Source organism: Oncorhynchus tshawytscha, linkage group LG21, assembly GCF_018296145.1.
Source record: "Oncorhynchus tshawytscha isolate Ot180627B linkage group LG21, Otsh_v2.0, whole genome shotgun sequence".
In the NCBI taxonomy this organism is placed as follows: Eukaryota; Metazoa; Chordata; class Actinopteri; order Salmoniformes; family Salmonidae; genus Oncorhynchus; species Oncorhynchus tshawytscha.
The window spans coordinates 4670076-4691831 of NC_056449.1; the positions used below are offsets into that span (position 1 = coordinate 4670076).

The 21756-nt window shown below is 44.4% G+C and overlaps 1 protein-coding gene across 3 annotated transcripts; it reads right to left on the reverse strand.

Moving 5' to 3' along the window:
• Positions 1-581: 581 nt before the first annotated feature.
• LOC112220741 (C-terminal-binding protein 2) lies at positions 582-18105 on the reverse strand. 3 transcript variants are annotated; one of them, XM_042302894.1, is made up of 11 exons: positions 17938-18105; positions 16506-16546; positions 15570-15736; positions 10071-10225; positions 9100-9244; positions 8763-8969; positions 6944-7158; positions 4190-4320; positions 3613-3740; positions 3101-3221; positions 582-2899 (listed from the first exon to the last, which is right to left on the reverse strand). In XM_042302894.1, the coding sequence occupies exons 3-11, from the start codon at positions 15625-15627 to the stop codon at positions 2731-2733; spliced, it is 1329 nt and encodes a 442-aa protein (XP_042158828.1). In that variant the 5' UTR covers positions 15628-15736; positions 16506-16546; positions 17938-18105; the 3' UTR covers positions 582-2730. The 3 variants fall into 3 exon arrangements, with proteins under 3 accessions (XP_042158828.1, XP_042158829.1, XP_042158830.1); XM_042302896.1 differs by having other exon boundaries at positions 2759-2899; positions 3080-3221; XM_042302895.1 differs by lacking the exons at positions 15570-15736; positions 16506-16546; positions 17938-18105 and adding an exon at positions 12553-12697.
• Positions 18106-21756: the final 3651 nt, after the last annotated feature.

A 21756-nucleotide genomic window follows, 5' to 3' on the forward strand; every position in this document is an offset into this window, starting at 1 on the left:
TCATCAATATCATCAATGGCAATTTAAGGTCACTATTTAAGCTCATAATTCAAACTATGGGGGATATTTAAAAAAATATATACTCATCACATGACACAGGAGCCTATAATGTCCTCATGTCCATGTCCTCATAGACTCTGGTAGGAAGGGGGGAAAAAACTGTACATCACTGGTTACTGACCACCACAAAATGGCAACTTGGGTTAAGGGTTAAGCACTGGGGAGCAAAGGGCAGACAACAAGATGACAATCTTTAGGCCAATAGCGTTTGCCCTCCAAAAATACCTCACATGCACAATAGCTAGAGCAGCATGACATTAGGGAGAGTAGAAAGGCATACAGTTCTACATTCTAGAAAATAAAAACGGATCATGCTGACACTTTGAATTTGAATCCAAGTTTCATTGTGCTGTAGAACGGGAGGTTGAAGAAGCTTGTCAGATCAACTGGAATCTGATGTCGAAATGGAGAATCACGGGAAAGCATTGTGCTCATTGTGCTCACAGAGAAACAAATGAAGTATAACATTTAAGGTGAAGATGAGAGATAAGTAACTGGTCTCGGTGCCTGAGATTTTTGACAGTGGGGGGGGGGAGAAACTGCAGACAAATCCTAAAAAGTTGTTTGGTCAATTCGGTTATTGAGTGGGGTTCTTATTTATCATCGTCATTGTTACAATTTTCACAACCCTTCTGGTCAGGAATAGCAAAGTGGTCTCTACAAAAGCTGTACAAAAAAGAAAAGGGTTTGAACGTACATTCAATATCTGTTACTGAGGTACTATAAAAAGGTATTCCCTTGAAACAACGAGAGACGACGGCGTTAAGAACTACTCTTTCAGAAAGACAACGACTTGTCAATACAACCAATGGGGTGGGAGGGGTCCACATGCAGACAACACGGTCGCCTTTGAAAAGCCACTATGATCATGTAAGAATAAAGACTCCACACACACTCCCTTTGGCCTTAACGGGAACGGTGAATCTCCGTCTTCTTAAAGGGATGGTTGAATCAACTCGCTGGCTACACTGCCCATTCTTAAAGGGATGGGTCGATCCACACTTGCTGATAAAGCACTAGTGGAGAGCAGAGTTCTTCAAGGGCTGGATGGGGTGTGAGAGAGAGAGAGGTTGGGTGGATGGACTGCGATAAAAGATCGGAGAGGTCTGGGAGAGAGAGAGAGAGAGAGAGAAAGACAGTGAGTCCTTGCCTTGTCACCCGTCCTGGTTGTCTTTGGAAGTCAGCAGGTAATTAATGACATCACGGCAAAAGAGTTGTACTTCACTTTCCCTGCGGCTGACTGCTTCGTGTGGACGCGTTACGAAAACCCAGGGGTAGCTGTCAGGCTGGTTACACGCAGCTCAGCGCTGCAGCCAAATCACTGCCCCTCTCTCGGAGCACAGCCTGCAGACTGAGCATTCAGATGGCAGTGGTACCCCCTGCTGGCCAAACCTCAGTCCTACACAGCTGACCTGTGCTGCTAACAATGTTGCAAGCTCGCTGTGTGTGTCCGTGTGTACTTGGTGCTAAGTGCCTCTGAGAAACAAAAAGGCCCTTGAACAATAGTTTGACTTTTTTTTTGGGGGGGCCACAATCCTACTGATATGAAACTGTTCTCACGTGATCTTGAAGCTACACACCGGTTCAGGGGACAGCCTTTACAGAATAAACATTTCCCATAACTGTTGCTGAGTTTAAGACCACGTCGTGGGCAAGGGCCTGTTGAGTGACGACACAGAGCACAACATAGGACGACATCCACCTGACCTTTCAACAGGAAGTGACTGGCGCTGGAACAAAAGGAGCTCGGCTGTTAAGACCACCAAAAGGGGATATAAAAGCAGGAAAGAGAATTGTCGCCTGCCAAAGGAGAGGGTTCACCATCTTGAGGAGAAGAGACAGGACTCACAGGGTTTAACACAGCCCTGTAGCGACAGAGGAGACGTAACACGCTTTGCTAAGGTTTCAGCTCTTCACTGACATTATTCATCCCTACACTAGCCAACAGACAGGGAATCAGGTAGCCTGGACCCATATCTGTATGTGCTTTAGCTGACTTGGCTAAAGCTAGCTAGATAGAGATCTAGGATCAGGCTAGGAATAATCGGGACAATAGAAGCCCGATGTGTTATGTGTCTTACTTTTGTACACATTTTCTAAAATATGAGAGAGCGAGAGAGAGAGAGAGAGCGAGAGAGAGAGAGAGAGGGAGGCGTAAGAGAAAGGATTGCAGTAACATCAGAAAGCCACTAATGTACGCCGGGCCAACCCTTCACGCCTCTCTCACGGATCATAACAGCCAGACTCTCGGTCCAGCTTTGCTGGAGAAATGCTACTCAAAACAATAACTAAATGTTTTGTTTTTCCTCAAAAGAATTTAAAAAAAGATGAAAATACCAATCCAATTGAATACTTGAGAAGAGAGTTATTGCTGAAGGTTTGTTGTTGTGGGGGGAATATGGATAGAGGGGAGATAGGGGTCCATGGGGGGTTGAGTGGGTCCGAGGAAGGGTTACGGAGGAGGGGGATTTTGTGGACGGCAGGTCACTCCTGGGCTGGTACTGTGTTCTGAAGGACTGGCGCTTGAACAGATCCAGATCGAACCGGTTCAAACCGGAACCCCAGTGTCAATCTGCCTGAGGTCGGAGAGGAGGGTTGGTGGTGATGATGATGGTGGGAGGAGAGGGTGGGGTTGTTGGTTTCCAGGGGTGACGGAGGAATGTTGGGGTGCTATTGGTCAGAGGGGATGTCTCTGTCTGCCTCTGCCTTGCTGGGTTGCCCTGGCGATGAGGTGTGGGGGGGGTGGGACACAGGGGCGATGGCGTGAGCCAGGGCCTCTACCCCTGCTCCCGCCCCCGTCAGACCCCCTGCTGCTACGCTGATCAGACCCACAGGAAACCTGACGCGGAGAGAGAGCGAGAGAACGTATCAGAGCCTTGTTCAGGAGGGAACAACATTGCAGCACATTCATCAACAACCAAATCTACTGTGAAGAACAGATATCGTATTTTGCATAAAATGAAGTATAATTATAATAATCACGATACACTTCCTGACTTGGTTGTCCTCCTGTGCTCACCTTAACCGCTGAGGGTCTCACCTGTATGCACCGCCTCCGTTGAGTTCAGGGTGGACTGTTGCAGCCTCCATACTGGGCCACTGGGACGCTGCCATCAGATATTCCTTATTCACACAGTTCTTCAGACTGTCTGGGATACGCCCTAACAGAGGACAGACAGGGGACAAGGGCTTAGCGTGTAAATCCCCCAATCCCCGTTTTAATAACCAGGATACCATTTTCGGGACAGGTGCCGTACAAGCCACTCAGGGTGTCTCCTGCACATGCAGATATTTGTATTTTTTTTTTTTTTTACATTTTAAACTCTCACAATATTGATTAGCATTTTTCTTGTGTGCAAAAAAAATAAGAGTGTCAGTAAGATATAACACCAGCCCACTCTAGAACCTCAAAAGCTGCAGCCATACTCAAGCTACATAGAGCCACTGAAATAATCCATTCATCACTACGTAATAACTAATAATACAAAGTTAGGTTGGCGATGGAAGCCCAGGCTGTGTTAACTAGCTGAAGCGGAGTGTTAGGGGTCTTACCAGTGATGGCACGGCGCACCTCCCTGGCAGCCTCCTCTCTGGCCTCGATGGAGGCCTGCTCACTGTACCAGGACGTGTGGGGGGTACAGATGAGGTTGGGAGCATCCTTCAGGGGGCCCTGGGAGAAACTACAACAACAGAGAGAGGGTTAGAGGGGGAAAGAGAGGGGGGCTTGCACGGTCAAACAGACTTGTGGGGGTTCGAAATCAGGCTAGGATCCTTCAGTGGGCGGTGTGTGTCAGAAGGGCTCGGTCTCGTGAACGACTGAACGTCCAGTGTGTGTGTGTGTGTGTGTGTGTGTGTACCTGAAGGGCTCGGTCTCGTGAACGACTGAACGTCCAGTGTGTGTGTGTGTACCTGAAGGGCTCTGTCTCGTGAACGACTGAACGTCCAGTGTGTCTGTGTGTGTGTACCTGAAGGGCTCTGTCTCGTGAACGACAAAACGTCCAGTGTGTGTGTGTGTGTGTACCTGAAGGGCTCTGTGTCGTAAACGACTGAACGTCCAGTGAGTGTGTGTGTGTGTACCTGAAGGGCTCTGTGTCGTGAACGACTCAACGTCCAGTGTGTGTGTGTGTACCTGAAGGGCTCGGTCTCGTGAACGTCTAGTGCAGCTCCTCGTATCCGTCCTTCCTTCAGGGCCTGAGCCAGAGCCTTCTCATCCACCAGCCCTCCCCGCGCAGAGTTCACCAGGAATGCTCCCTGGCGCATCTACACACAAAACACAGGGTTAACTTTATAGAGACACGCACTCCCATAATTAACTCAGGAACCACACCTATGTGGAAGCACCTGCTTTTAATATACTTTATATCCCTCATTTAGTCAATTGTTTCCATTGTTCTGGAAGTTACCTGTACATGCATGTAAGAATATGAATTTACAAACATACTAGGGCTGTTAACGAGTTAATAAGGTGTTAGATTTTTAAAAAGGCATTCATTTTTCACCGCACGGACCCCTTTCAAGCGCACGTGTTTCCACACAGACCCTATTCCGCACGGACCCTGCACTGTTGCAGCTGCTGTTATGTGGCGCCGTCTGTCTCTTAGGGTGTTTTCACACTTGGTCCCCTTCAGACAATTTTTGTGAATTCAGTGCGGTTCCCCTCATTTTTTTGTGGCGTGCGAAGACTCCAAAAGGAACACAGTGGAGTGCGAAGACTCCAAAAGGAACACAGTGGCGTGCGAAGACTCCAAAAGGAACACAGTGGAGTGCGAAGACTCCAAAAGGAACACAGTGGCGTGCGAAGACTCCAAAAGGAACACAGTGGAGTGCGAAGACTCCAAAAGGAACACAGTGGCGTGCGAAGACTCCAAAAGGAACACAGTGGAGTGCGAAGACTCCAAAAGGAACACAGTGGAGTGTGAAGACACTCCATAGGAACTTAGAGCCCTCAGAAGAGCGCCCTATGGTTCGCTTGAATTCGGAAGTCCGGTTCCCCCTCATTTTTTTTTAGGACAAGGTAAACACAAAGCTCCCCGGGTTTGCTTGTCATTTTTACCGCACCACACACTGGACTACTGGAACACTGTTTCCTCTGCAATAACCCCTTCACATTGGAGAGAGAAGAGGATGTGCCGGTTCACATAAATAAATGTGTGCTGATTGGCGATTGTCAAGGACGCAGAGAAATTCTAAAATGTGTGTGTGGAGTTTTGTACTGACGCGATGTTCAGATTCTCTGTTTACAATATGTTGACCTACAGGCTAAGAGAGGTTCATAAACTGTTTATTCGAATGTGGGGTTTGAATAGTGTGAAAAGGCAACATATTTGGTGAGAATCACAACATGGGTACAAAACCCATTCTAGCTGTTGAAGGGTCAGAAGCCTACAGCATTATTTAATCGGCAATTAATTTACTGGTAGTTAATCTGTTTACCAATAATATTTACATGTTAATATTATCTTCTGATGGCAATTATTATGTCTCATCCTTTTACCAAAATGCAATCTGTTAACTTCCAAAATTTAAGTAGGTATATCTATCTATCTTTGGTTCCTTTCTAACAAAAAATTGAAATGCGAATGTAAAGAGGACTCGGACCTCAAAAAAGGCAAAGTGAACTGGCAAAAGAGTCCTCATTCAAAGGCAGTGTGAATACAAAGAGAACAGACTTCTTTAGATTTCTTTTGTTCACTTTAAACAGGACTGACACCACTTATTTTAAAAGAGGACTAATATGTGAAAACACCCTTAAAACATCCACTTTGCGCACAGCTTTGAGCCACAATTTTGAAGGAAAAAAAGCTCAACCATACACACATTCTCAGGTGTTTCTTTAGATAACAGCAAAAACATATTTTGGACCAAAATAGCTAGCAAGTTATACTAAAGTTCGCTAGCTTACCAAAATAATGTTTACAATGTCATGGTTGAATGCCTCTTGACATAACTAACTACCCACAATGGTTTTAAACCAGAACAGGACATCCATTCCATTTAGGTACTGTTTTTCTTGCATTTCTCAGGTCAAAAGATTTAAGCAAATAATCTCAATTTTTGTAGAACCAGCTTGTGACTAGCTCATGTTGAAGTAGCCTAGGCTACATCTAATAGCTGTTATTACATGAACTCAGATCTGGCTGAGCTATTGCCTTCTGTGGAATTCATATCATTGTTGAACAGGTGTAAAATGCTCCTTGTGTCCATAGAGTCAGTTCTGTTTTCCGGTACTTAACCCTCCAAATCAGAAATTGGGAGAACACTAATTGAGAATGCCTGAAGCTTTAACTGTTTGTTTGTTTGTGTGTGTGTGTGTGTGTTCGCAAGTGTTAAAACGTCAAGAACATTAATAAGAGGGAGTAAGTATATTTAAAAGAGCTACATGTAGTATTTTTGGGCTGAACGATTTGTATAAAGTATCGCTCACTAACGGATTCGGTTAGCATGCGGCTCAGGCAATTTAACAACAAGAGCCAGTCCGTCTTCTGTTGACCAATAAGAAGGCTGCACCAATAGAATGCAATTTTGTGTGGGCCCAATCACTTTTTTGGAGGAAAAGAATATTGTTAAACACTATCATTCCACTATTACTTCAGATATATTAATGACATTTTCTGAAATTACAATGCAAAAATATTACATGTAGCTAATTTAAACATTGTGAGTATTTTATTTCTTATACAGATTGTGTTTCCGTCCCTTACAATAAAAGCATAGTACGCCTGTAACTCAAACAAAACTGCTTTTTAATAGGGTTATTTTTTCTTAAGGGACAAATTTGAGCAAATTAAAACATTTAGATGAATTGTGATTATTTAAATCGTTTGACAGCCCTAAAACATACATAAAATGTGTGTGTACGATGTGTGTTTATGACATCGTGTACCTGTTTGATGGTGAAGTCGTTGATGAGGTGGTGGTTGTGTTCATTGAGGCTGCAGTGTAGAGAGACACAGTCAGAGTGGATGAGCAGGTCTTGGAGCGTAGTCATCCTCTGCAGACCCAGGGAGCGCTCCACTCCGTCAGGCAGGTAGGGGTCGTAGAAGATCACCCCGAAACCAAACGCCTTGGCCCGCAGAGCCACCGCCTGGCCCACACGACCTGCACAGAACGCACAGGGGTAACTAGTATTTGTATATCCATTGTGGGGCACATAGGCACCCATAGCAATTCCAGGGCCTCTCGTAGCCCCAATTGTCAATTGAAAACAGGCCAGACTAGTGACCACTAGTCAGGGTAGCCTAGTGACCACTAGTCAGGGTAGCCTAGTGACCACTAGTCAGGGTAGCCTAGTGACCACTAGTCAGGGTAGCCTAGTGACCACTAGTCAGGGTAGCCTAGTGACCACTAGTCAGGGTAGCCTAGTGACCACTAGTCAGGGTAGCCTAGTGGTTAGAGAGTTGGACTAGTAACCGAAAGGTTGCAAGTTCAAATCCACAAACAAGGTACAAATCTGTCTTTCTGCCCCTGAACAAGGCAATTAACTCACTGTTCCTAGGCCGTCATTGAAAATAAGAATTTGTTCTTAACCTCTTGGTGTTAGGGGGCAGTATTTTCATTTTAGGAAAAAAAAACGTTCCAGTTTTAAACAAGATATTTTGTCAGGAAAAGATGCTAGAATATGCATATAATTGACAGCTTTGGATAGAAAACACTAACGTTTCCAAAACTGTAAAGATATTGTCTGTGAGTATAACAGAACTGATGTTGCAGGCGAAAGCCTGAGAAAAATCCAATCCGGAAGTGCCCCAGGTTTTGAAAGCGCTGCGTTCCAATGACTCCCTATATGGCTGTGAATGTATCATCAACGAGCTTACGCTTTATACGTAATCCCCAAGGTGTCTACAGCATTGTGACGTAGTTTTACGCATTTCTGTTGAAGAATAGCCGTATGGGGGCACATTGCGTAAGTGGTCACATGGTGGCTCCGAGAGAGATTCTCGCGTAAAGTGCAGAGGTAGCCATTACTCCAATCGGTCCTAGAGAAAAAGGAATTGTTCCGACGGATATGTTATCGAATAGATATTAGAAAAACACCTTGAGGATGGATTCTAAACAACGTTTGCCATGTTTCTGTCGATATTATGGAGCTAATTTGGAATATTTTTCGGGGTTGTGGTGACCGCAATTTCCGGGCGATTTCTCAGCCAAACGTGAAGAACAAATGGAGCTATTTCGCCTACAAAAATAATATTTTGGGAAAAAATGAACTTTGGCTATCTACCTGGGAGTCTCGTGAGTGAAAACATCCGAAGTTCATCAAAGGTAAAGAATTGAATTTGATTGCTTTTCTGATTTCCGTGACAAGTTTGCCTGCTGCTAGCAAGGCATAATGCTATGCTAGGCTATGATAAACTTACACAAATGCTTGTCTAGCATTGGCTGTAAAGCATATTTTGAAAATCTGACATGACAGGGTGATTAACAAAAGGCTAAGCTGTGTTCCAATATATTTCACTTGTGATTTTCATGAATAGGAATATTTTCTAGGAAGATTTATGTCCGTTGCGTTATGCTAATTAGTGTCAGATGATGATAACGGTCCCGTTCACGGGCTGGGCGTCACTGCAGGTTAACTGACTTGCCTAGTTTAATAAAGGTAAATAAAATATTTTAAAAATCAGCTGCTCTAAATCAGCCCCCTTCTCCCACTACCCAGTAACTCCATGAACCTCCCTACCCTAGCCCAGATGACCCCCACTCACCCAGGCCGATGATGCCCAGCGTCTCCCCCCGGATGCGGGCAGCTCCCCCGGCCACCTCCCTGATCTGCTCCACGCTGGAGGCCCTGGTGCCCTCCCTCAGGGCCTGATGCATCCAGGTGACGCGGCGGTACAGGTTCAGGATCAGACACATGGACGTGTCGGCCGTCTCCTCCACCGAGCACGCTGGCACGTTACACACTGCGATGCCTGGGGGAGAGAGATGGGGAGGTGGGGAGAGAGGGAGATTGTGAGATGAAGGAAAGAGAGGTGTGTGTGTGTGTGTGTGTGTGTACCTGTTCATCGGCATACTGCGTGTGTGTATTCGGGCATGACTCACCCAGCTCAGCTGCAGCTTTGATGTCGACATTGTCGAAGCCACTGCCGATCCTGACAATGACTCGGAGGCCTTTGAACTTATCCAGGTCGTCTCTGGAGAGGGTGATGGTGTGGTAGAGCAGAGCCCCCACTGCCTCGTTCAGCACCTACGGGGTTAATACACAGACACCGTTATACAGTTGGCAATACAGGGTTAACACACACCGTCAGACAAGGCCATCACACAAATGAATACAGCCTCGTTCAGCACCTACAGGGTTAACACACATACTGCTGGTTAGACAGTATCATAAATACTCAAATAAACACATGGCTGGCAGTCAGGAGGTAGTCCTGAATAACTTTTAAAATATTTTAAAAATCAGGAAGTGCCACTTATAGCCAAATTAACAGGAAGCTTACAACCAGACAGCGTATGTTGCCTTATAAACACTGAGTGTACAAATTATTAGGAGCATCTCCCTAATATTGAGTTGCACCCTCTTTTGCCCTCAGAAAAGACTCAATTTGTTGGGGCATGGACTCTACAAGGTGTCGAAGGTGTTCCACAGGGATGTTGGCCCATGTTAACTCCAATGCTTCCCACAGTTGTGTCAAGTTAGCTGGATGTCTTTTGGGTGGTGGACCATTCTCGATATACACAGGAAACTGTTGAGTGTGAAAAACCCAGCACCGTTACAGTTCTTGACAGACTAAAACCAGTGCACCTGACACCTACCACCATATCCCGTTCAAAGGCAGTCTTTTTAAAACATATTTTGTCTTGCCCATACACTCTCTGAATGGCACACACAATCCATGTCTCAAGGCTTTAAAATCCTTCTTTAACATGTCCCCTCCCCTTCATCTACACTGACTGAAGTGTCTTTAACAGGTTACATCAATAAGGGATCATAGCTTTCACCTGGATTCACCTGGTCAGTCTGTCATGGAAGGAGCAGGTGTTCCTAAAGTGTGTGTGTCTCACTCTACCTTCTCGTGTATCTCCTGGGTGGACTGGGCATCACAGAAGGCCACAGTGGCCACATCCTTGAGGATGGGCATCTCTATGGTGCAGTCACGCCCGTCCAACAGGGCCACCAGGGGCCGAGGGTGCATGGGCCCGTTCAGGATGGGGGGGCGGATGCCTGCACACAGGGGAGAGGGGGACAGTTAAGACATGATATGGCATTATGAGAGGTCACTAAATTAGTTGCATTCTAAAATCGTATGTGCTGCTTTGGTTCCAATGGCTGGCTAGGTTGGAGCATGGTGCTTGACACACTAATGGTTGTGGATTATTTTTGATTTATTTAATGTCCATATCATAACCATCAAACTATAAGTGTTCATCTGACGTTTACAGTCCATTTTGAGTTGATCGTTCGCCCAGACAAAATGTCTTCCTTTGGGGGATGTGTGATAAAGTCAAAAACACTGCATACAGCGCACCATGTTTTCCCAGATGGGACTGTTCACTGAGGTTAGTGAATCAACAATGTTTCTGGAGTCTCTGGACCAGGGCAAAATGAATCACTGCCCTAAACCTTCTACACGCACCATTGCCTTGACCATTACAACACACACGTGCACACCATTAAAGTCCCTCTGAACTTGACCAGGCATGACAATAGCCACTGGCATCATCAGTGCTGGGGCCAGAGCAGGCTCAACCCAAATAGTGAGTCTGACCAGTGACCACTAACATGATTACTACTACCAAAGAGAGTCCCATGATGCTCTCTTCTCCATCCCCACAAACAGCCAGGGCCTTGTCAACACTGGCACCGTGAGGGATCAGTGGCTGCGTGTGATGGTTACGCAATGGTAATATGTAACTGGATCTGCTGCTGCAGAGAGCACATCTGAGATGACAAAGAGACAGGGGGGGTCCAACACCATCACGAACCTACAACGTCAATACATGCAACCCCACGGAAATCAGACGCACATGCTATGACGACACATGTAAGACACACTGAATGACACACCACCCACATCGCTGACTCCAGCCAGAGTGGAGGATGAAAATGCTTGTGGAGCTACACTGTAGCTGGCTGCAGTGCCAGGGGAGGTCGAGTGTGACGGTTGGGGGAGGGGCAGTAGAGGGGTTGAGATGCGGGGTGCAGGGAAGAAGGGGGGAGGGGGTAGAGAGAGAGTCTGAGTCATGACCTAAATTCCCTCCTCTGGAGCCCCCCCCAAACACACACACACGTTCTGTACACACATCCGTAAACACACGCCACTGATACATGGCTACACTTGTCCACCGTGGTCCTGCGTCTGCATCGAAATCCTCAATCATCACTGAGCACCAAGTGGCAGAATGCGAGACAAAGCACAAGGCTAACATCTGTGCCAAAGGTCACTAGAGAAATGTGGCCAACTGGAACAAAAGCTAACATCACCACTGATACCATCATCATAAGACATATTCGTGTGTGTGTGTGTCTTAGCGCTCTGCCTCTCCTTCACACTGAACTAATCATGAACTGGCCTTCTGAATCGGAACGCACTGCCCTTCTCACACACACACACACACACACACGTAACACACACCAGACCACACCACTGGCCCCTAGACCAGAAGCACACACACAATCTCTGCGTGACAGGTGTATGGTCTGGGGTGGGGGAGAGGGACAAGAAGGGGGGGGTGCATGTGTCTCGCTGGAACATTCACATGGACAGAGGGCAGGACGCATGCAGGGACAGACACACAGACAGACATCCACAAACACTATGTCCTGTGTCATAGTGGGAGTGTGGGGGAGGGAGAAAGAGAGGGGGGAGTAGGATAGGAACTGGTGGCAGGCAGGCGGTGGAAGACAAATATTTGTGGACGCTTCCTGTGACGTCAAAGCATTTCCCAAATGGGCCTAGCCGAGAAGGCTTAAGAAAGTGAATCTGCATCTCATTTAAAAAAATAACAAAGCATTTTCCTTTATCTTACTCTCCACATGCCAGAGATCACAATGGATTCACAATTACTGGTTAACAAAAGGCAGCCTCAGAAGCGCAAACACACAAATATTTAGAGTAAAGGACGCTTGCGTACAAGGCTTATGGAGCACAAGCATGGCCGCGCACACAATGCAATTCATTCAGCGCTTCATTCATTCTCCCTCCCTCCTTTCCTTTCCCTTCCTCCTCCTCCTTTCTCTTTCCCTTGGTTTAAGGAGTGTGAGAGAGAGAGAGCAGGGAGAGGGGGAGGGGCAGGGTAGGATGATAATGCAGCACTACTCCACCCAACATCCAGCCAGACACACAATAACACACATACACGCAGGCGCCGTACACACACACACACACACACACACACACACAGTTGCTCAATTCGCTACAAGGACACGCTGAGCAAAAAGGAAACGACACACACACTCGTCGGCAACACCACACCCAAGCCCATATCACCCCCTTCCATCTTCAAGCTCTCCTTCACAAACACATTTAACGACACACACCAGCGCCTAACCTTGCATTATGAAGTTTGCCAGCCTGTCTTCCTCTCTCTCGCCTCGCTCTCTCCCTCTATCGTTCTTTCTTTTCTCTCTCTAGTTCTGTCAGACTGTTCTCGGCTGGCTAGGTCCCTGCTGTCATCCACACCCAGCCCCTCCCCCACGGTCCGGCTCCAATCACGGACGGCTCCATTGAGGGCCAGCCAACCAGCACTAACCTCATTAGCATAGCCAGGCAGTGGCTAGGTCTGGTTTGGCTGTTGTTGTTTTTTAAAGAGACAGCTGGCCCGTTTCCCTGTAGCCACGGCCGCGACCCCTCACCCTGCTCCTCTCACTCATCTCAGGGGACCTGACTCTCCCAGACAACTCCCTCCATTTTATCTCAACATCACCCAAGGGCTGCATTTCACACCAATTTATTTAGTTTGGACTGGGGTAGTACAGACCAGAATTTTGTCTTATATGTCCAGAATTTAATAAGATATTTTATATGATTTCATTACCTTTTGATGACATTTGCATACACTACAAATTGAGGCTTAGCATGACTTGCAATACCAATTTATTTGTTTTACATCTAGGCCAAAGTGATACCATTCTACCTTTTCAGTTAATTTCAGTCTTTGTAAAAAAAACACACAAAAAAACACTGATCATGTTGTAATCTAACTGGTCTATTATCCTAGCCTGTCATGTACTCAGTCATCCTCATCATTTGTACCTTGCCTTGACATTCTTTCTCACGGCTCATAGCTCAGGCACACCAGCTTGGCCACCCACTAACCCCTCTTGAAATCCCCACAGACAGAAACAGGAAGTGAGATAAGGGCATTTTGCGCTCTCTCTGACTATCCCCAAGCCATCACTACACTATTCTACTAGTGATGGGGGGAGGATCAATACAGTTACATATCAGGATATTATTTTTGGACTATATTTTCACAATATTGCAATATTATTTTTGAGCTAGTTGGCTTTACCGGCACCAAAACTCCAGTATTTTTTCCTTAATAGCTTGTTTTGCATCTTCTTTTGAAATAGGGAGACAAATTTATTTTCAGCACTTTTATTTCCATGACTGATGAAAACTAATTCTCATGCTCTCTCCTCTCTCTGCAGCAGACATATGGTGAGCAATATGTTTGGAACACTGAATCACAAAACATATATAACAGTGAGTGTCGCAATACATATCGTCACCAAAGCAATGTAATAATTCCCAGCCCTATATCCCATCTGCCACTCCACAAACTAATATGCTGATCATTAATAAAATATATTCCTTATCAACAGCTGATGTACAGTGCATTCAGAAAGTATTCAGACCCCTTCACTTTTTACACATTTTGTTACGTTAGAGCCTTATTCTAAAATGGATTGAATCGTTTTTTCCCCTCGTCAATCTACACACAGTACCACATAATGACAAAGCAAAGCAAAAAAAAAAAATATATATATATATACTTACAAAAGTATTCAGACCCTTTACTCTGTACTTTGTTGAAGCACCTTTGGCAGCGATTACAGCCATGAGTCTTCTTGGGTATGACGCTACAAGCACATGTATTTGGGGAGTTTACTCCCATTCTACTCTGCAGATCCTCTCAAGCTGTCAGGTTGGATGGGGAGCATCGCAGCACAGCTATTTTCAGGTCTCTCCAGATATGTTCGACCGGGTTCAAGTCAGGCTCTGGCTGGGCCACTCAAGGACATTTATTCAGAGACTTGTCCCGAAGCCATTCCTGCGTTGTCTTGACTGTGTGCTTAGGGTCGTTGTCCTGTTGGAAGGTGAACCTTCGCCCAAGTCTGAGGTCCTGAGTGCTCTGGAGAAGGTTTTCATCAAGGATCTCTCTGTACTTTGCTCCGTTCATCTTTGTGACGTTTGGCATTCAGGCCAAATAGTTCAATCTTGATTTCAGACCATAGAATCTTGTTTCTCATGGTGTGAGAGTCCTTTAGGTGCCTTTTGACAAACTCCAAGTGGGCTGCCATGTGCCTTTTTACCCCCTTAAAAAATGCCTGATTGGTGGAGTGATGCAGAGATGATTGTCCTTCTGGAAGGTTCTCACGTCTCCACAGAGGAACTCTGGAGCTCTGTTAAAGTGACCATAGGGCCCTTCTCCTCCGACTGCGCAGCTTGGCCGGGCGGCCAGCTACAGGAAGCGCCTTGGTGGTTCCAAACTTGTTCCATTTAAGGATGATCGAGGCAACTGTTCCTGGGGACATTCAATGCTGCAGAATTTGTTTGGTACCCTTCCACAGATCTGAGCCTCGACACAATCGTTCAATCTCATGGTGTGGTTTTTGCTCTGACATGCATTGTCAACTGTGGGACCTTATATAGACAGGTCTTTCCAAATAATGTTCAATCAATTTAATTAACCACAGGTGGACTCCAATCAAGTTATAGAAACATCTCAAGGATAATCAATTGAAACAGGGTGCACCTGAGCTCAATTTCAAGTCTCATAGCAAAGGGTCTGAATACTTAAGTAAATAAGGTTTCTGTTTTTCATTTTTAATACATTTGCACAATTTTCAAAAAACCTGTTTTCACGTTGTCATTATGGGGTATTGTGTGTAGATTGATGAGGGGAATTTTCCCCCCATAAATTTTAGAATAAGGGTGTAACGTAACAAATGTGAAAAGACAAGTGGTACATTCCGAATGCACTGGAAGTGCAAAATATTATAGACATAGGCATGTGATAATCACACATTCAATCAATTTGAAGAAAACTGCACATCCTCTCTGGACGATGTTCTGATACACCAAATCAGACCTGTAGAAACCATTTTGTATTATGAATTTGTGATGGAGGTGTGAGAATATCATGTGAGAATACTCATTACCATATGACTATAACCTGATAAAAATGAATTGTGAAATCTTAATATTCAAATGCCTATTATAGAAAAATACAAGATGTAAGATGCGCAGTCTGTGTATGGTCAGTGTGTGAGTGCGTGCATTATCTGTAGGTCAGTGTCTGTGTGCACGTGTTTGAGTGTGTCGCAAAACATGGCTCCTTACCCTCACAAATGCGGTCAAGTCTTTGTCGCTTTACTTTGTGTTTGTCCATTAGAGCCATAGGCTGGCAGTCCTAACCCAGGACACAGCAAGACAACAGCACAGAGCGCTAAGGAGCCCCTTCAACAGAACACCAGCACTAGAAACCACTACTGCCCACTGAGCAACACCTGCACAGAGAGAGAGATATAGCAATTGACAGGGGGAGAGAGCGCAAGAGAGACAGAGTTGTGACCGGGTAGAACGTGAAAGGTTTTATTAGTCATTTCTGTTGTACTGCTTCTGCAATATGGATTGCTTATTTCGTACAAATAAAGTTTGACAATTTGAGAGAGGGAAAAACCACACTATCACAGTTAGTGTAGGGTGCCGTTATTGCTGCAGGATCTTCAGAGGTTAGTTGATGCAAATGTGGTTTCAAGTTTAGCAGCCTTAAGATGTTACAATAACAAAGGGCACTAAGGTTTAGGCATCTACTAAACAAATTATAATCCTATGTTCTTACACAAAAAAAAAAGTGCGTCTTCTTTCTCCCTCCCAAATTCTCTCAAACTTTATTGGTACAAAATAAGCAACCCAAGTTGTTACACTTGCATTGTACAATATTGCATCAAACTAAATCGGAACTTACACCCAAATAAACACTTACCCATGTAGTGTGGTATTGGTGAGTGTGTATTCTGACTTCTGCTTTCTCTGTGGTAAATTTAAACCTAGGGCCTGTTTCAGTACTTTGACAATGCATCCATTCTTCTCTCCCTAAAGATTATACGTACTCTGACTTGACTGGATTGGTGAAAGCCATGTAGTTGATAACCCTTGCTTTCACCTATCCAATGGTGTGAGATAAATGACCTAAACCAGAGGGACAGAGATGGTGCACTTTCCATTTTTCTAACTGGAAAGACTAGTAACCATATGGAGGAGTGGCTGACTTACCAGCAGGAGAATCCTTTCAGTGTCTGTCTGCTTAGATCTCACTGTCAAGCAAAAAAAATAGTCTTATTATCCGAGTGTCTTCTTCACTCACTCACACAAACACATGCATATTGATTAGATAACTGACAGGGGTTCTTCAACTTTTTCATCTCAAGACGCAAATTAGAAGTTGACTGTGACCCAAATCATCCTCCAAACGACCCAATATAAAGAAGAAATAGTGTGTGATTCTATACGATGTATTCTCATAACTACCGACCCACCTCTCACATGCCCAGGGCCCACTCATAACAATAACGTCAGTCACTTCTAGGCCAAACCCATATAAAAAGGTGAGTGCTAAACATGGAGTACTTTGGCAGAATGACGAAAGGCCTTATAACAAAAAGTGCTTGTGGAACAGTAGTTAGGCCTTGATCACTGTTAGATGAAGACTAGTGTCTAACATTTTGGACAGGGGTGTCTGCCATATTATAATGTGTACAAGTTATGCTTTCCAACTTAAGAGAGAACAGTTAACACTAGTTGGCTACCATTTGATGACGTACACTGGCATAATGTGAGGAAGAATTAGCCAGCCTAACTTTCCCTAATTAAAAATAATCATTCAAACCTCTATGACACTTAGATAGAATCACATAATTTGAGAGGTTGGGATAACGTTCCAAAACGTATAAATGCTAAAAGTAGCGATGATTAACGTAATGCATTCCAAATTTGAAACCCATCACAATGTAAATCAACAGTGACTGGGTTATGGAAACAATGGCAGTTAATAATTTAACAAGAGCAAGGTTGATACAAAATATCCAATACAGTTGTTTGCGAGCTCAACCCATTACAACATATGGCTGATAAAGTACATTTCACTATCGAACAGCTAGCTGCAAGTTTCAAAACTCTGCAAAGCCGCCATGATAGCTAGCTAGTTAACATTAGCAAATAAATTAACTGCATGGCTACTAATAACGACCGTTTATCGCATCTGGCTAGCTAGATAGCCAGTAAGCTAACATTAGCTAAGGTTAGTTGGTCAGTTAACCGTGCCAGATAAAACACATCGTTACTTATTATCGGAACCATATTTGGATTAAACAAAACGCATGTTAAGCATCCCAAAAATACACGAAAAGTTCGACCTGACGGTGGCTAGTTTAACGTTATATTTTAACAAACATATCAAACTACCGTTGGATAGTTAGCATCGCAAGTTAGCTTGCTTGCTAGCCTAACGTTACGATGTGTGGGAGACGCGTACTGTTGGAGCCCATTTCATCCGATTCGTTATTAGCGAATTGCGCTACAATGTGAATATCTGAAATTCAGAAACGAAAGATCACGGAGGAAACGTGGATATCCCCAACGTGCACGTTAGTCGTGCATCATTCGCTACCCCGGTAACTGAGTAATGCACGAGCGGCGAATTATTTACCTAAATAATTGTATTTCGGTTGGATTGAGACAGTGTGCGTGCTTCGGTGGTCTTCCCTCTCTCCCGATCGCCATGAAATCTGAAAAAGAGGAAGTCGCCGGTTCGTGGGGGGTCAGGCCTCCCGCCGTACCAGTGTACACAACGTGTGACGGACAGGCAGAGTGCGAGGCATTGGTAGGAGGGGAAGGCAGAGCGCCCTCAACTTCCACGGCGGTGGTCAAACAGTGCACCCAAATCAGGGTTGCCAGGTCCAGCTAAAATGTATATCCAATGACCTTTGAAAACCTGACACAAGGCCTGAAAACTATGGACGAATTATTTTTTTTGCAGCAAGAGGAGTTGACACATTTGGCCCTGCTTCGAGGGCATTATCACTTTTATACATTGGGTTACCAACATATTCAAATAAATGATTTATATATATATTTTTTTTATTCATACTATTTCATCCTTCCACAAGATCTTGACCCGACACAAATCTAAGGTTGCTACCCAAGCCCTCTGGTCGGTCGTTCGGTTGCCAGAGACACGACCCAGTCGATCAGTTGTTCTGTGGTCGCGACCCAGTCGTTTGTTCTAAATAATCTATTGCCATACTGGCTGGCAACGTTCTTATCCCTTGCTTGCTAGCTAGCCAACTACGGCTAATTTACAGTCAGGTCAAAAAGTGCAGCAAGAATAACAGCAAAGTAGCTGCATTTGTATTTGTTTAAGCTGTTTTCTAGAGACATTTGGATATCCATAATTATGAGCGAATGAGGCGCAATTTCGCCTGGTCAGAGGAGCTAGCCAACAACACAGCTAACACGGTTCAGATTTTGTCCGGTCTGGACCAACCTTGATTTGGCCCAAACATGGGTGTCTATAAATTACTTATTTTCAACTTTCATTCGGAACCAAAAATCTGCCTGATTTCAACGTCCGGAAAATACATATTTCCAACCTCTGTAAAATACAGTTGAAGTCGGAAGTTTACATACGCTTGGGTTGGAGTCATTAAAACTTGTTTTTCAACCACTCCACAAATTTCTTATTAACAAACTATAGTTTGGCAAGTCGAATATCTAGTTTGCGCATGACACAAGTAATTTTATATATAACTCACTGTATCCCAATTCCAGTGGGTCAGAAGTTTCCATACACTAAGTTGACTGTGCCTTTAAACAGCTTGGAAAATTCCAGAAAATTATGTAATGACTTTAAAAGCCTCTGTTAGGCTAATTGACATTATCTGAGTCAATTGGAGGTGTACCTGTGGATGTATTTCAAGGCCTACCTTCAGACTCAGTGCCTTTTTGCTAGACATCATGGGAAAATCAAAAGAAATCAGTCAAGACCTATGAAAAAAAAATTGTAGGTACCACGTTCATCTGTACAAACAATAATACGCAAGGATAAACACCATGGGACCACGCAGCCGTCATATCGCTCAGGAAGGAGACACGTTCTGTCTCCTAGAGATGAATGTACTTTGTGTTGAAATGTGCAAATTAATCCCAGAACAACAGCAAAGGACCTTGTGAAGATGCTGGAGGGAACAGGTGCAAAAGTATCAATATCCACAGTAAAACAAGTCCTATATTGACATAACCTGAAAGGCCGCTCAGCAAGGAAGAAGCCACTGCTCCAAAACTCCCATAAAAAAGCTAGACTACGGTTTGCAACTGCACATGTGGAGAAAGATTGTACTTTTTGGAGAAATGTCCTCTGGTCTGATGAAACAATAATAGAACTGTTTGGCCATAATGACCATTGTTATGTTTGGAGGGAAAATGGGGAGGTTAGCAAGCCGAAGAACACCATCCCAACTGTGAAGCACGGGGGTGGCAGCATCATGTTGTGGAGGTGCTTTGCTGCAGGAGGGACTGGTGCACTTCACAAAATAGATGGCATCATGAGGTAGGAAAATGATGTGGATATATTGAAGCAACATCTCAAGACATCAGTCAAGAAGTTAAAGCTTGGTCACAAATGGGTCTTCCAAATAGAAAATGACCCCAAGCATACTTGCAAAATGGCTTAAGGACAACAAAGTTAAAAGTATTGGATTGGCTATCCCAAAGCCCTGACCTCAATCCTATAGAAAATATGTGGGCAGAACTGAAAAAGCATGTGTGAGCAAGGAGGCCTACAAACCTGACTCAGTTACACCAGCTAATTTATTTTTGATTTAACCTTCATTTAACTAGGCAAGTCAGTTAAGAACAGATTCTTATTTACAATGACGGCCTACACCGGCCAAACCCTAACCTGGACAACTTGTACACCACCCTATGGGACTCCAAATCACAGCCAGTTGTGATACAGCCTGGAACCGAACCAGGGTCTATAGTGATGCCTCTAGCACTGAGATGCAGTGGCTTTGACCACTGCGCCATTCGGGAGCCCAAAATGAACCTGATTTTAACATCTGCAAAATACTTATTTTTCAAGGTCCGGAAAATATGCCTTTTCAATGTTTTCGAAATGTTCAATGTTCTCGAAAATATGTATTTTAAACATACGGAAAATACCTTTACACCTTCCATTCAGAACCTAACGTCAACTTCTGGAAAATACGTATTTTATACGTCTTTTCAATGTCATTTTGCTTACTGGGACTATTCTAGTTTTGTGAGGGGCAACATTTTTTGGTCTTGCGTATGGCGGCGGAATGGCACACACACCCCTTCACCCCTCAACCCTCTCTACCTTTCACTCACTCAGTAACAGCCTGCACACTGCCTTATAGTCAGCCGCAGCAGTTCACAGTGAAATATATTAGAAGTAGCCCAAAAAACAGACACCCGCGACCAATCCGCGACATCGTTTTCAAAGTAGCCTAATTGTTGGAAAACTGCGGACATAGCAACACTGCACCCAATGACGTTCTCCATATTATGTGTTCAAGTTGATGATATATTGAAGAAACTATTACGATTTATCATGCAATGTTCTTTGCAGCTAATTCTATATTTTTTACTGGGTCACTGATCTCTGTAAAGTTATAGAATATAGAGCAATGCATTGTTATATTGTCTGTGTTTTACCTTCCTACATATCTTACAGGAATTAAATAACTTTATATCTCAATGATTTGTCCAACCTTTAGAAAGTTTAGATAGCTCAGTGTTGACCGCCAGGTGACAGTATATAGCCAATAATGTCCCCTATCCTCTCAGGACTAAGGCAACATTTTCTCGAGTGGATGTTTTCATGTTGACATAATCTTGCAATCAAACATGTTGCATAAAGAAATCTTATAACATATACACCAATCTTTTTTTGGTCATCCCATTTGACTCCTATCAATATGCAAACCCAACACATCGTAAAGGGATAGTTCACCCAAATTATACTGTACAAAAGTATAAATGCAACATGCAACAATTTTAACGATTTTACTGAGTTACAGTTCATATAAGGAAATCATTCAATTTAAATAATTTCATTTCACATGACTGGGCAGGGGTGCAGCCATGGTTGGGTCTGGGAGGGCATAGGCTCACCCACTGGGGAGCCAGGCCCACCCACTGGGGAGCCAGGCCCAGCCAGTAAGAACAAGTTTTTCCCCACAAAAGGGCTTTATTACAGACAGAAATACTCCTCATTTTCATCAGCTGTCTAGGTGGCTGGTCTCAGATGACCCCGCAGGTGAAGAAGCCACATGCGGAGGTCCTGGGGACCAGCGTGGTTACACATGGTCTGGGTTGGACACACTGCCAAATTCTTTAAAACTACGACATTGGAGGCATATTATGGTAGACAAATTAACATTAAATGATCTAGCAACAGCTTTGGTGGATATTCCTGCAGTCAGAATGCCAATTGCACGCTCCC

Coding starts and splice junctions, on each gene's coding strand:
- LOC112220741 (XM_042302894.1), bottom strand. CDS start 15,627: ATGGCTCTAATGGACAAACACAAAGTAAAGCGACAAAGACTTGACCGC. Junction 10,226..15,569: donor ACTTGACCGCATTTGTGAGG/GTAAGGAGCCAT, acceptor CCCTGTGTGCAG/GCATCCGCCCCCCCATCCTG. Junction 4,321..6,943: donor ACGACTTCACCATCAAACAG/GTACACGATGTC, acceptor TTTTGTGTGTAG/ATGCGCCAGGGAGCATTCCT.